Genomic DNA, 15,305 nt, shown 5'->3' with positions numbered 1-15,305 from the left:
AACCAATCCTGGCATCGGCAGCCCAAGGCACGGAGGTGTCGGACCTGAGTCCTGACCCGCAGCCGCCGCCAACAGGGGCAGACACAGGGCCAGCCCAAGCCACCCGCAGGCGGTGGGGAGTGACTGCACCGCGCAGCGCTGTCATCTCTGTGTTTGTAAGTCTGAAAGTCTCTTTTGTGTCAAACGTGCATAGCTTATTGGAAAGATGTAAAGGTGACGGTTCACAATCAGAGTGTGAGTATCCACAAAAAGAACTCTGAGGGGATCCCCACCCAGCCTTCTTAAGCAGAAAATTATTTGGTGTTCTAAAAATGTTTTACTAAGACTATCAAGCCCTGGAAAATGAGGCTGGAGAATGCTAAAATCATATATTAAAGGTTTTGTCTTAAAATTTGCGTGTTGCAGGAGTAAGATTGGCAAAAATATCTCTTGCCACAGGAAAATGTACGGCCGATGTTTATTTTGCGCGCTTTAAGATCTTTTGAATATGTATTTGTGTGTGCAGGTGTGAATGTGAACATGTTCAAGACTGTTAGTATGATGGAAAATTGAGTGAGTTTAAGTTTAAATTCAAATGGTCATCAAGTTTGGGCATTACCAAATGCTTTAAAGGATTAGTGCATTGTTTTACAGAGGAACTATAGTTAAAAAAATGTTTAATTAAAAAAATCAGATCTAAGTGTCAGAAATTTGGATTTAAAAAGATATATTAAACTAATGGGAATAGAGGTAAACTCTCATTAACTCTATGTATGTAGGAAGAAATGGCAAAATGGGCCAGTGTTTCTCACCAATATATTGGAAAGCTGAATGGATAAGTATTTCTAATTGTAATTCTTGCATTAAGAAAAAATTGTTTTTTAAGTTCAAAGGTCTTCATGCCATGCAGTAACTGTGACTGAAAAAAAAAAAGAGGCTCTTTTGAAACAAGCAGCTCATAGGCAAAGGGCAGCACCTGGTTTCAGAATGCCTGTGAGCTTCAGTTTTTCCGATGCAGATAAAAGCTAAAGTGTTGTGTTAGTGTTAAAAAGGCTTTGGAAATCAAGAATACATTTCTAGATAAGAAATTTGGAAGTAAAATTGTCCTAAATAATTATTGCAAAGTGAGAAAAGGAGAATTATGGCTACCAAAATGTTTAATTGCCATTCCAGCTTCTTTGTAGGTTTTTTGTAACAGTTTCCAGCAGGCCCACAGAGAAGCACAGGTGATTCCTACGAGTTTGTCAAGATCTAATACTGGCCATTAATAAGTTCCAGGTAAGAACATGCTTAAAAACTACTTCTGTGTGGACCACCTTGTTGCTTCTAATTGTAGTAAAGTGGCCTCTTGTAAGACTCACTGATCTGAAATCTGCAGTTCAAAGCCAGCCCGGGAAGACAAAGGTCCCTGTGAGAGACTTGTCTCTAATCATCCAGCAGAGTGCTGGGAAAAGAGTTGTGTGGAGCTCAAAGTGGTAGGGTGCTAGTCTTGAGCTGGAGAGCTGGGGGACAGTACTCAGGCCCTGAGTCCAAGTCCAGTGTAAAGTCACTCCTCCTGGGACAAAAGTGATAGAGCATCCAGAGGCAGTAAGCCACTGTTTGGATGGCAGAGATGGTGTCAGATCCTAGAGTCACTCCTGTTTGGCCTTTCAAAAGTTAATCAAAGCTGGAAGTCCTAGAAGAATAGTTCATAAGCATGCCTTTCTAATGCTCATGTCTGTCTACTGGGCAGGAACTTGCCAGTCATCTGTGATAGTGGTTAGTAAGGGTAAGTTTGTCAAATGAGAGGATAGTTTAAAATATCAACCCCCCGCAACTACCCAAAGCTCTGACTGGCAGTGAGAATTTTAAGCTGATACATCTGTTCAGGAAAGAAAGCTTGTAGACCTGAGATTGTGTCCTTATTGAGATCTGTTAAAGGCCTGAAAAGGTAATTTTTTTTTAGGTCATCAGAGATCAGTTCCCCAGCCAGTCAGGAAAAAGCTTTCACAAACTAGAATGTTAAAAGGCACAAACTTGTAAACCTGAAGTCACCTATCTGGGCTTCATATTAAGAGAGGGATTGGATGTCGGATGCACGTAAAGAGACTGTGCTGAAAATCCCTGTGCCTAAGTCAGCCAGACAAGTCACAGTTCCTGGGAACAGCAAGCTTTTGCCGGCTCTGGATACCTGGGTTCACTGAGATGGCCAAACTTCTATGTGAAGCCACCAAAAACCTCCAGAATTTCATTGGACTGAGCAGATGCAAAAAGCCTTTGAGGCAATCAAGAAAAGCCTTCTAGAGGCCCCAGCCTTAGGCCTACTTGACATGAATACCAAGAGAGGGGGCTACTGACAGCCAAAGGAAAGGACATTAGAAACAAGCAGGAGATTTTAAGCCTCATCCGGGCCCTATGGGAACCAGCAAAGATTGCCATTATGCACTGTCCGGGTCATCAAAAGGGAATTGATTCGGTGACTAGAGGGAATAATCTGGCCGACCAGGCAGCTAAGGAAGCAGCCCTTCAACCCAGAGAAGTATTGACTCTAGTAGACCCAGGGCCATGAGCTTTGCCTCCTGTGCCCCAGTATTCCGAAGAAGACTTGGAGTGGATAAAGAAAATTCCCATGGCCCACAAAACCTCAGACAGAGAAGGAAACAATGACTGGTGGAAAACTTGTGAAGGGAAACTTCTCCTCCCACAAGGGCTGTGTAAGGGGATCCTTAAGAGAATCCACCAAGCTTCTCACATGGGAACCCGAAGAATGCAGGACTTGCTCCGACACTCCAAAGTGAAAATTAGACAAGGAGATCAACTTATTGAAGATATTGTTAAAAATTGTAAGGCCTGTCAGCTCACCAGTGCCCCCAATCAACCAGTTACTAAAGGAGCTTGCCTTTGTGGGGATAGGCCAGGCATGTATTGGGAAGTAGATTTCACAGAAATTAAACCTGGAAAAATTTGGATACAAATATTTGCTAGTTTTTATAGACACCTTTTCAGGATGGGTTGAAACCTATCTAACGAAGCATGAGACCGCGAATGTAGTGGCTAAGAAGATCCTGGAAGAAATCCTACCCAGATATGGCTTCCCATCCACCATTGGGTCGGACAACAGACCGGCCTTCATCTCAAAAGTAAGTCAGGGAATAGCCGCTGCACTGGGGACAGATTGGAAATTGCATTGTGCTTATAGACCCCAGAGTTCAGGACAGGTAGTGAAAATGAATCGGACTCTAAAAGAAATCTTAACTAAACTGGCCTTAGAGACTGGCACAGACTGGGTGTCACTCCTTCCTTTTGTTCTGCTTAGAGGAAGAAATTCTCCCTATCAGCTTGGCTTTACCCCTTTTGAAATAATGTGCGGGTACCCCCACCCATTATCCCTAGCCTTCAGACTGAATTGCTTGCTGATTTGGATGATGCTGAATTTTTGTGTAAACTTGATTATTTGCAGCTCGTGTATAAGAATATGTGACCCCAACTTAAGGCCTTATATGATTCTGCTTCTGTCCCTATCCCCCATTTATTCAGACCAGGGGACTGAAATCCTTAGAACCATGGTGGAAGGGACCCTAGACGGCATCACCACTTGGGTTCATTGCTTCCATGCCAGGCCAGCTCACCCCTTTTCCCTGGACGATAACTACTGTGGTGGAACATGGGAGGTCTCTAAGCACCCGACTCAGCTGCTTCACCTTCACCTCAAGAAAAGAAAGTTAAACTGAACATTGTTTTTTTTGTTTTTTTTTGGCCAGTCCTGGGCCTTGGACTCAGGGCCTGAGCACTGTCCCTGGCTTCTTCCTGCTCAAGGCTAGCACTCTGCCACTTGAGCCACAGCGCCGCTTCTGGCCGTTTTCTGTATATGTGGTGCTGGGGAATCGAACCTAGGGCCTCGTGTATCCGAGGCAGGCACTCTTGCCACTAGGCTATATCCCCAGCCCTGAACATTGTTATAATTTTCTTTTTGCCTTCTTTCCTTACTACCCTGGCTAGTGTTGATGTTATTTTGGCAGCTCACTCCAAAGTGAGGTGACCCCCTTATTTTAGGTAGTTTTGGGCTTGCTCAGGAATACGGGTATAGCCACCCAATCCTTAGAGCACAGCTGAGAAGTTTCTGTATTATTTTGTTGCTTACATTTGGATACTAAACACTATACAGCTAACGGTAAGTCTGTATAGCTGAAAGTTAATTTTCAGTTTGTAGTAATCCTGCAGTCCCTTGGTAAGGTTATAGGTTCCTGGCTAGGTAAGGTCAACGCCCCTGAGTCAGCCTGAAGAAGTTACAGAAGATGGATGATCTTCACCCATCAGCCCCCCTTTAAAACCAAGGGACCAGAGTTATTTTTGGATACTACTTTGGGCCCTACTGGCCCATGCCTTACCTCTATATCATCTCCTAGACATGCAAGCCATTGAAATGGACAGAATGGAGCCATGATTGGCTCCCAAATTATCAAAAAGAAAAAGGGGGAAATGAAGTGCCAGACTTTGAAGTCAGGCCCCACTTTACCACGTGAACCCCACTTTACCACGTGAACCCCACTTTACCACATGAACCTGAGATAAGCAGGCCCTGTGAGCAGACCCAGGACAAGCCCATTAGGGCCCAATCGGTCTGGAACTCTAACCACTGGGAATGCTTAACTCTGACCACCCCTAGAATGCCTCGAACCCTGAGCCAATCAGATTTGTACCTGTGTCCTAATCTTGCTTGCTTGAACACCTGATTGTTATAACTTTGTTTTTTGCCTTTATAAGCCCTGTGGAATCGTAGCTTGTGGCTTCCTCCTAACCTCCGCTGTGCCGGTGGGTAGGAGGAGGCCCGAGTTGCAGCTTGCTTAAATAAGGCCTTGCCTTGCTTTTGCATTTCGGAATGTCTGAGTCTCGGTGGTCTTCTTAGTGGTCGTTTTGCGACTTGGCATAACAGCGCATGCTTGTAAGTACACCATTATTACACTTGTATGGGCTTACAAGCTATCCTCAGATCAGAGATTCTCTGGGATTTGTATCTTGATACTTTTTACAGTGCCAGACATACATTAGGTAATTAATAACTTTGAAAAATAAGGAGAAAAGAGGCAAGAAATAAAAACCAAACAAAAAACTCACGAGGAGACAGGCACACCTGTAATCTCAGCACTTAGGCGGTTCAAAAGTTCAAGGTTACCTAGGTAATACAGTGAGACACTGTTGCGAAATATAATAATGAAAACTGATTTAAAATAACTCTAGAGGAAAGGGACTGACAAGAGGAAAGGGTTTTTCTGAATCTTCTCTGTATTTAGTTCCCTCGGGGAGTTCCTTACACCTTGGAATCTCCCACCACAACTGTCTTATTTCTACTCTTGATCTCTTCAGTTTACCCAAAGGGAAGGAAAGGAGCCAGAAATAGTCCAGGAATAATGATGTTTATCTGTAATACCAACACTCGAGAGAGTGAAGCAAGAGGATTTTTGCAGGTTAATTGGAGATAAGAGTCTCACAGGCTTTCCTGCCCAGGCTTGGAACTGTAATTCTCAGATCTCAGCTTCATGATTAGCTACTATTACAGTCATGAGTCACCAGGTCCCAGCTCTTGTTTTGATACTTATCTCTCCCTCCCCCAAATACTGCTCTTACTCATTCACCCAGCAGGCTTGGTTTGGTGCAGGGTAGGAATCAGTGCCATGTGTTGTACTGTGGGCAGGGTTAAGATGCAGGCAGGCATTTCAGCCCGTGGTCTTGGCAGAGTCCCCAGGCAGAGCCATCGGCCTAGGCCAGGGCAGTAGGCATGGATAAGGTGGGAGAGGGCATAAGTATCATGGCTATAACCCCCCAGCACCAGCAGCTCTCCCTGCAGTACAGCACTTGCAGCTCCCACATGGGGGGAGGGCAGTGGTGCCAGGTGAGTCCAGCTACCAGTTCTTGGTTCATAGGCCTCAAAGCTCAGCAGGTCCCCAGTCTCCCCTAGCCCACCTGCCACATACAACCTCCTGCCCATGGCAGCCATGACATGGCCAGCCCGAGGCACCCCCATAGGACTCAAAAGTGTCTCTGGCTTCTCAAGTGTTGGATCATAGTGCAGCAGTGTGGCCAGGTACTGTCCGGTGCCGCTACAGCCACCGCTCACATATATTCGGCCTTCTAAGATGGCAGCAGCATGGGCAAAGCATGGTGCTGGCAGTGAAGGTGCAGGCCTAAGAGAAGACAGGATACAAGATCAGCAACTGCTTGCCTTCTCCTGGTCTCCTTTAGTCACTCAGACTGGTCTAGATTGCTGTTTGCATGTGTGCCACTACTGGGGCTTGAACTAAGGGACTGAGTACTGTCCTTGAGCTTTTCATTCGGGACTAGCATTCTACCAGTTGAGTCACCTCTCCCTTACTGGGTTTTTGTAGGTAAGAGTCTTACAGGCCTTCTTGCCTGGGCTGACTTTGGGCCTAGATTCTCAGATCTTAGCCTTTTTAAGTAGTGAGGCTTACAGACACCAACCACCCCCCTCCCCGCCCCCCATGACCCCATTCTTCAGCTCTTTCTGCCTCACTCTCCCCAGTGTGGGGAACTACATCCAATTTCAACTCTCTTTTTGTCCTCAATCTAGTTTCTCCCTGCTGCTCCTTTACCTGGCTTACCTCCAGACATTGAGCTCAGGGTTATAGGTCTCCACAGAGCTAAGGGCAACACCATTGTCTCGACCACCCAGGGCATAGAGGTGTCCATCCAGTGCCACCAGAGGAAAAAAGCTCCGCGCCTGACAAAGAGGTTGCGCCTCTTCCCAGCCCTCTTGACTGGGGTCCCACCTGGGCAAGCAGGGAGAGAGTTGGGGAGCATGAGTCTGGGAGCCTGTGTTGGTTGGATGAACAATCCCCTCACCTGCCCTGCTTCTGCCCGCGCTAGGCACTTTTACCTGAGAGTGGAAGCCAGAGTGTTGGAGTGGCTGTAGAAATCCTGACCCCCACACACGTAGAGCGCATATCCCGCCAGGCTGGCGGCCCCGTGGCGGAAGCGCCCCGGGGCGGGCAGCGGAGGCAGCCGTCCCCACTCCACGGTGCGGACCAGTCCCATGCCGCAGCAGAAGGCCCGGGCCCACCACACCGTCTGAGACGGCTGTCTTTGGGCCATGTCGGGAGTGAGCCCATCCCCACCAATCACCACAAGGGCTCGGTCCGGCTCCCTCCTCCGCTCCTGACCTGGAACCTCAGCCTCAACCATCAGCTGATGGAGCAGGGCTGGGGGCAGGGTGGAGGGCAGCCCAGCTGCTCGCACTTTCCGAAGCTCCCTGGTAGACATGCGGCCAAAACGGACACATCGAAGCAGGGCCCTGGCGTCTGACTCCTGGGTCTCAGGGTTGGCAGCGAGCCAGCATCGTGCTGCCACAAAGGCCTCAAACTCTTCCTGCACATGAAGCTCGTCACTGTCCAGAAGGTCAGCCAGGCAGACTGCTGGTAAAGAAGGGAAGGTGGGGCACAAAGCCACGGCTGGCAGGTGGGTGAGGAGGTAGTGACGAGCTTTGCCCCAGAGCCTTTCCAACCCAGGGGCTTCAGCCATGGGGAAGAGCGCCAGGCAACGGGCTGGGCTGAGGCTTTGGGCCAAGGCTTTCTGACACAAATCCAGGCAAGAAGAGCTTTGATACTGCAAGGCAGCTTGGGCAGCTCTTAACAGTCCTGGCCATCGTTCCCGTACAATCCCAGAGTAGGCAAAAGAGACAAGCAGGCGCAAGTCCTGGATAGAGATGGTTCGCAGAGACACCTCTGTGCCCTGGGATTCTCTCATCCCACTAAGGAGCATGGCCCTGAAGAACTCACTACCACAGGCCAGGGCTGCTCGGTGCACTGCAAAAAGAGGAGAAAACAGAAGACTTTGTAACCCTGCTAGACAACAGTATCCACATGACAGTCCCAACTTTGACCCAGCTACCCAAGACCACAGGCCAAACTGTGGCAGGCACTGCATAGGCTACTTGGTTTTAGTTTGGGGGAGGATATGGGAGGAGGCGTGCGGGACGTGAGCCTACGCCTGTTGTCCCTGAGTTTTTTTCACTCAAGGCTAATGCTCTGATAATTGAGCCACAGCTCCACCTTGGTAGATTGAAGGTAAGAGTCTCAGAGTTTCCTGCCTGGGCTGACTTCAAACCTCAATCCTTAGATCTCAGCCTCTTGGGTAAGTAGGATTACAGGTGTGTGCCACTGGTGCCCAGCTGTTAAAGAATGCAGTTTTGAGAGAATGTAGCTGTGTGGTAGACTGTCTACCTAGCATGTACAAATCCTTAAGTTACATCTCCAGCACCACAATAGATATACATACATTCATACCTACATACATACAGCTTTCACAGGCCTACCACAGGGCTTCTGATTCAGTATGTCTGAATGGAAGCCCTAGAATTTGGACTTTAAGCCTGGCATTGGTGACTTGTACCTGTAATCCCAATTACTCTGGAGGCTGAGATCTTAGGATCCCAGCCGGTATGGACAAATCTGTGTCTTTTATTTTTTGCTGGTTCTGGGGCTTGAACTCAGGGCCTGGGCACTGTCTCTGAGCTTCTTTTGCTCAAGACTAGTACTCTACCACTTGAACCACAGTGCCACTTCTGCCTTTTTCTGTTTATATGGTACTGAGGAATAGAACCCAGGGCTTCATGTGTGCTGGGCAAGCACTCTACCACTAAACCACATTCCCAGCCCCCACAGTCTTTTATATCCAATTAACCAGCAAAAAGCAAAAAGTGGAGGTGTGGCTTAAGTAGTATAGTGTCATCCTTGAGCAAAAAAGGTAAGGGAGAGTGATCTGGCCCTGAATTCAAGTCCCAGTACCAGAACACGCAACAATAAAAATAAATTTAACAAATTATTAATTTTTTTGGTCAGTTGTGGGGCTTGAACTCAGAACCTGGGTGCTGTCCCTGAGCTCTTTTACTCAGGGCTACTGCTCTACCACTTTGAGCCACAATACCACTTCCAATTTTTGAGTGGTTAATTGGAGTTAAGAGTCTCACAGTGGGGGCTGGGGATATGGCCTAGTGGCAAGAGAGCTTGCCTCCCATACGTGAAGCCCTAGGTTTGATTCCCCAGCACCACATATACAGAAAACGGCCAGAAGGAGTGCTGTGCTCAAGTGGCAGAGTGCTAGCCTTGAGCAAAAAGAAGCCAGGGACAGTGCTCAGGCCCTGAGTCTAAGGCCCAGGACTGGCAAAAAAAAAAAAAAAAGAGTCTCACAGGGACTTTTCTGCCCAGGCTGGCTTCGAACTGCAGTCCTTAGATCTCAGCCTCCTGAGTAGCTAGGATACAGGCATGGGCCATCAGTGCCTAACAGAATTGTTAATTCTGGGGAGTACAATAAAGGTATTATGGATATATGAAAAATGTTCCTGTTTTTATTTGTTGGCTGGGGATTGAACACAGTCTAGCACATGCAAGGCATCTACCACTGAGTCATATCACCAGCCCAAACTTTTTTTGAGGTGCATACCAAATATTATGAGATAGATGTCACTAATTTAAGTAAACTTCAGCCAAAAATAAGAAGATGAAATAAAGTTAATGGAATACTAGCTAAGTGTAGGTGATAAGTGTTTGAGTGTTCATCTTTACTTTGTTTATTGCCAGTCCTGGGGCTTGAACTCTGGGCACTGTCCCTGAGCTCCTTTTGATCAAGGTGAGCACTCAACCACTTGAGCCACTGTGCCAAGTCTGATTACTTGGGAGATAAGAATCTCATGGACTTTAGTGCCCAGGCTGGCTTTGAACCTCAGATTTTAGCCTCCTGAGTAGTTAGTATTACAGATGTGAACAATCAGTGCCTGGCTCTTTGTCATCTGTTTAAAACACTTCATAATAAACTGAAGGAAATACTTCTACCCAGGCAGGTCACAGAGGCTAACTGCCAGTGAGACTTGGGCCAGTTGTGACACAAATGGCTTTCTCAAAGGGTAATTCATGTTGATATAAACTTTAATGTGCTTCCCAAGAAGTAAACATCAACAATAGTTTCTCATTACATCTTGTCAGAAAATCTACATTCCTGGAAACAAGCTATACCTTGCCCCTAAGAGTTTCAGTAATGGGTTCCAAGATACTGATGTGAATATGTTTAAATCCCAAATTCTAGGAGAAATTTATAATTATGAATTTTTTTTTTTTTTGGCCAGTCCTGGGCCTTGGACTCAGTGGCTGAGCACTGTCCCTGGCTTCCTTTTTGCTCAAGGCTAGCACTCTGCCACTTGAGCCACAGTGCCACTTCTGGCCGTTTTCTGTATATGTGGTGCTGGGGAATCGAACCCAGGGCCTCACGTATACGAGGCAAGCTCTCTCGCCACTAGGCCATATCCCCAGCCCTAATTATGAAATTTTTGTGTGAGAAAGGACCATTTCTCCATCTGCTACAATGAGAAATGACAATGAAAACCTTTGAGAAAGTATTTCTTCTGAGATTCCCAAAAATCCTTTGGTTCCCAGTCATTAATGAGTAGTAACAGTAACATTTTGACTTTGAGTGTTTGCTTTGGTGCTCCAGGGGCTTGAATGAACTCAGGATGTTGAGCTCTTCCTTAGCTTTTTCACTCAAGGCTGGAGTTAAACCACTTAAACCATACCTCCACTTCTGTTTTTTATATTTTTTTATGATTTTTTTTTAGCTAATTGGAGATAAGAGTCTCTTGGACTTGTCTACCTGGGTTAGCTTTGAACCAAGATCCTCAAATGGCAGCTTCCCGAATTTGCTCATTGGTAAAACCTAAGTCCTGAACTAGATAACTTCTAAAGTAATGCTTGTGACTTCAAACTTATGTGTCACATATTATATGTCTTGGTGTAGCTTCAGAGGAGGCAATGTATGGCTTAGTGCAAGCAGACTAGACTAATGCATGTGGGCTGTATCTGGTTCCCACAGTTTAATCATCTTTGAATTCCTCATCTGTTCCTAGGGAGAATGGTATCTACCTCATTGCTTCTAGTGAGAATTAAGAGATGTTATCTGTAAAAATTCCTGGTACTTGTTACCTCACTAAATGTTAGATTTTCTGGGGACAGTGATGAGCAGAATTAAACTAAAGTGCCTGGACTAGTAGTTTGTTTTATTTATTTATTTGGCAGTACAGGGACTGACCCCAGGACTAGCAGTTGCCTCTATGCTACTCAAATTGCATCCAGACCTGGTAGCCTTAGATTCTAGCAAAATGGAACCATACTTTGTCATGAACTGCAAAACTGTAATGTGGAAGGCACTGTTGTAAGAGGACACACTAGGAGTTTTCCAAATCATTTCTCTACCTTTTGCTGTGTACTGAATAGAAGATTCTAAGAGAAGCTTTTGATCAATCTGAGTCAATCACTTTCTGCTTGTGCTATTGCCATAGATCGTACCCTTAACTCAGCCAGCTGGCTGGAAATTCCAATTACTGAGCAGGCCTGAAGGGTCAATTTAAATCTGTCAGTGAGCCTAGAAAACAACTCAATTGCGCATGTGCTGGCGAGGCTCCAACTTTTACCTCAGGGAACTCTAACTGAAGCAAGAATGAAAACCAGTACTGGCAGGCTGGGATGTGGCTCAGTGATGTTGTTTGCTTAGTGTGCACAAGTCCCTGCACTTCATGCTCAGCAGCACAACAAAACAAGCAAGCGGGCTGGGAATATGGCCTAGTGGCAAGAGTGCTTGCCTCGTATACATGAGGCCCTGGGTTTGATTCCTCAGCACCACATATACAGAAAATGGCCAGAAGTGGCGCTGTGGCTGAAGTGGTTGAGTGCTAGCCTTGAGCAAAAAAGAAGCCAGGGACAGTGCTCAGGCCCTGAGTAGCCTAGGACTGGCAAACAAACAAACAAGCAAACAAAAAACAACAACAAGCAAGCGGCTGGGAGTATATGGTGTATTCCTGTAATCTTAAGTACTCAGGAGACTGAGATCTGAGGATTGCAGTTTGAAGCCACGAGACTTTTATCTCCAGTTAATGACCATAAAGCCAGAAGTGAAGCTATGACTCAAGTGGTAGAGTGCTAGTCTTCAGCAAAAAAAGCTCAGGGACAATGCCCAGGCCCTAAGTTCAAGCCCCAGAACTGGAAATAAAACATTCCACAAGCAAAACAAAACAAAACAATAAAAACAAATCCTGCTATGGCAGAGATCAAGCCACATGCTGCTTGCATATAGCATCCCCGTGGCTTTTGCAGACATGTAATGAATACCCCACAGGCTCACCCCATAGCCTGTAGCCTTCTGCCTCCAGCTCCAGGTCACATCCAACACCATCCCGGTACAGAAGTTCAATGCTGTACAGATTCTCCCTCAGCTCCTCAGCCTGGCTGAGTTTCTTTACCTTTCCTCTGGCCTTTCCAGCTTGGGCTGCAGCCTTCACTCGGGGTGCTCCCAGTGCCTCAGCCGCAGCCAGTACTTCATTCTGTGAGGCAGGGCCTAGGACTCCTTCATATGCAAAGCTCAGCAAGGCCTCCCAACCCCCTGGGGTCACATCAAGGCTGAAGCAAGGCTGTGGACCTCTGGCACACTGCAGCCTGCCTCGGAAGTGGCTGCTTACTGCTGCCAAGATCACTCGATGTACCCCATATACTCGTCCCCCAACTGACACCTCTTGATCCAGCAATAGCTTCTGCTCCCTCAGCTGCAGGGCTTCTGCAAAAAACTGGCTGGCATGCTTCTCACTGCGCAGCTCCTCAGGCTGGGCTGCATCTTCATCGTCTTCATCCTGCTGTTCCTCCTCTAGGGACAGAGCTGTAAAGGGAAGGGTTCCTGGGATGAGGGTTCTGGGGCCAGGCTCTTCCAGAGGAAAGGGAAGTAAACCAGGATCCTCACCAGGGGAGGAAGGCCAGGAGGGGGTTCTTTCAGTAGTCAAAGGGAATCCAAGACCATCCTTCTGTACCAGAATGGAGGCACACTCCAAGTCAGATGGATGATGTGTTGCCTGGGGAATGCTCATGGCCAACATTTGCTGGTTTACTGCAAGTAGGCAAGAAAGAAAGGTATCTTAGCTATACCCAGAAAGGCCAGAAGAACACTGACTCCTACTGTCAGAAGTCAGTCCCGCCTTCCCATCACTCCAAGAAGACTGGAGTAATGGGTATTATTCAATGCCAAGTATCAGGTCTCACAGGTACAGCAACGCATCTAAGAAATATGTGTACTGCAGACGCAGCACTCAAGATTGATCCCTCCCATCTCTTGCCTTCCGTTTAGTCCCTCTCACAAGACACCAGCCTTCTGCTTGCTCTCTCACTTGAGTGCCTGCTCTTGTTTGTGACTGCTGTGTGCCAAGGGAACACATGGTACCCCATCAGTGCCCCCTCCCCCCAGCTAATTATAGCTGGGCTCTTGGTGTAGGACTATGACACCCAATCCCCTGGGGCCCGTCCTGGGATGACCCCTTTTTCCTTCTGTAGGTCACAAGGGGGTGCTGAGTGAGGGGAATTTGAAAGCCAAGGAGAATTTGGACATTGGGTAGAGTAACCCAGGCTGAAATTGCTGGTTGGGGGCAGTGATGATGAGTGGTGGTGGTGAGATCTGGAAAGGTTAGAGTATGCTAAGCTGAATGAAAAGAGGAAAACATGTTTTGAATCAGTCCTGGGCTTGGACTGTTGACCTTTCGGTGCATAATGAAGCTGGGACCTTGAAGCAAATGATACCAAAGTGACTGAAATACAAACAGCCCAGCCCAGTCCACAGAGCGCAGAAGAGAAGTGCTTAGTGAAGGGTTAGGGCTCAGGTTACATGCCTAGGTGATTCACCTGGCAGGGCTTCCTCCCTACCCCTAAGCAAAAACTCAAACCCCAATTCTTATGTCTTCAGAAGTCTATACTTGGGTCTCTGGGCTGAGGACAGTGGTCTGTGTGGTTGATGTCCCTTCCAGTGGGTTGGAGACATATGGGTATTCTTGCTTTAGGCAGGATATCAACAGCCACTCCTCTGCTGACTTCCTTTCTTATCCTGAGACTTATTATGCCTGGATAAAGCCTACAGTGAGATTGTATTGCAGGGAACTTCCAGGTGTCATTTTTTTTTTTGCCAGTCCTGGGCCTTGAACTCAGGGCCTGAGCACTGTCCCTGGCTTCTTTTTGCTCAAGGTTAGCACTCTGCCACTTGAGCCACAGCACCACTTCTGGCCTTTTGTATATATGTGGTGCTGAGGAATCGAACCCAGGGCTTCAGGTATACGAGGCAAGTACTTTAACACTAGGTCATATTCCCAGCCCCCCCCCCCAGGTGTCGTTCTTGATAAAGGATATAAGGAAGAAAGATGGGATAGAGGAGGAAAATAACAGCATCCCCTCCACTTGCCTCTAATTCACCACTTGCAGCTTGGGTATTCTATCCAACCCAAGTAGTATTCCCTGGGTGAATCTAGTCCACAGACCACACTTCCCCAAATGGGTGGTTTTGTTTTGTTTGAGACAATGTCTTACTGTAATAGTGTAGGCTGGCTTAAAATTTGAGATTATCCTGCCTCACTCTCCTGACTGCAGGGATTATAGTCAGGTACCATTATGCATGATCTCAAATTGGTTTGATTGAGAGAAATATGCCATGGTGTCCTGGCTAATGAAAGGAGGAGAGAAATGATTGGCTTCTACACCTTCTTTCTCAGCTCAAGCATTTCAGACTACTTTTGTGGCCTCTCTATGTCAAGACAATGTGGCCAGCATCTTTAACTCCCATCATGAAGTAGAATTACAGTTCAAAGACAAACTCATGGCTAACTTCTGTTTGCTATCTGCCTACAAGGATAAAAACACTGGATCCTGCTGAGCTTCAATGACAACCCTATGACTATTCTTCTTGGTTGGTTGTGGGGCTTGAACTCAGGGCCTGGGCACTGTGCTGTCCCTGATCCTCTTTGTACTCAAGGCTAGTTAGTGCTCTACCACTTGAGCCACAGTGCCACTTGTGTTTTGAGGAGTTAACTGGAGGTAAGAGTCTCAGGGGGACCTTTCTGCCCGGGCCAGCTTGGAACTGCAATCCTCAAATATCAGCCTCCTGAATAGCTAGGATTACAGGTGTGAGCCAGCTAGAATGAAGTCTTCTATCTGGACTGCCACTTACTCAATATTAAAGCTCTGGGAGGGGCTGGGAATATGGCCTAGTGCTTGCCTCATATACATGAAGCCCTGGGATTCCTCAGCACCACATACATAGAAAAAGCCAGAAGGGGTGCTGGGGTGCTGTGGCTCAAGTGGTAGAGTGCTAGCCTTGAGCAAAAAGAAGCCAGCAACAGTGCTTAGGCCCTGAGTCCCAAGCCCCAGCACTGGAAAAAAAAATGCCCTGGGATTGCCCTCCCCTTGCTGGACTTCAGGGTCAAGTAGCCAACCTCTAAGTTTCAGACACACTGGCTTGGGAGGCCGCTTGTTATTTCAGTCATACCT

General features: G+C 47.0%; 1 protein-coding gene across 4 annotated transcripts; it reads right to left on the bottom strand.

Annotated features, from left to right (window-relative positions):
• Positions 1 to 5,069: 5,069 nt before the first annotated feature.
• Klhl33 (kelch like family member 33) lies at positions 5,070 to 13,727 on the bottom strand. 4 transcript variants are annotated; one of them, XM_048355700.1, is made up of 5 exons: positions 12,745 to 13,727; positions 12,136 to 12,663; positions 6,851 to 7,775; positions 6,576 to 6,743; positions 5,070 to 6,140 (listed from the first exon to the last, which is right to left on the bottom strand). In XM_048355700.1, the coding sequence occupies exons 1-5, from the start codon at positions 12,875 to 12,877 to the stop codon at positions 5,588 to 5,590; spliced, it is 2,307 nt and encodes a 768-aa protein (XP_048211657.1). In that variant the 5' UTR covers positions 12,878 to 13,727; the 3' UTR covers positions 5,070 to 5,587. The 4 variants fall into 4 exon arrangements, with proteins under 4 accessions (XP_048211657.1, XP_048211656.1, XP_048211655.1 ...); XM_048355699.1 differs by having other exon boundaries at positions 12,136 to 12,888; positions 13,115 to 13,727; XM_048355698.1 differs by having other exon boundaries at positions 12,136 to 13,727.
• Positions 13,728 to 15,305: the final 1,578 nt, after the last annotated feature.

The sequence above is a fragment of the Perognathus longimembris genome, chromosome 10 (genome assembly GCF_023159225.1).
Source record: "Perognathus longimembris pacificus isolate PPM17 chromosome 10, ASM2315922v1, whole genome shotgun sequence".
NCBI classification, from domain to species: domain Eukaryota; kingdom Metazoa; phylum Chordata; class Mammalia; order Rodentia; family Heteromyidae; genus Perognathus; species Perognathus longimembris.
Note: the sequence above shows the minus strand (reverse complement) of the source record. Positions and strands in the feature narration are given on the sequence as shown.

What these genes read in the sequence shown, in the direction of transcription:
- Klhl33 (XM_048355698.1), bottom strand. Translation starts at nt 12,877, where the DNA reads ATGTTGGCCATGAGCATTCCCCAGGCAACACATCATCCATCTGACTTG. An exon ending in ACTCTGGCTTCCACTCTCAG is followed by an intron (nt 6,744 to 6,850) that starts GTAAAAGTGCCT and finishes CTGCTTGCCCAG; the next exon opens with GTGGGACCCCAGTCAAGAGG. An exon ending in CCTGAGCTCAATGTCTGGAG is followed by an intron (nt 6,141 to 6,575) that starts GTAAGCCAGGTA and finishes GTCTTCTCTTAG; the next exon opens with GCCTGCACCTTCACTGCCAG.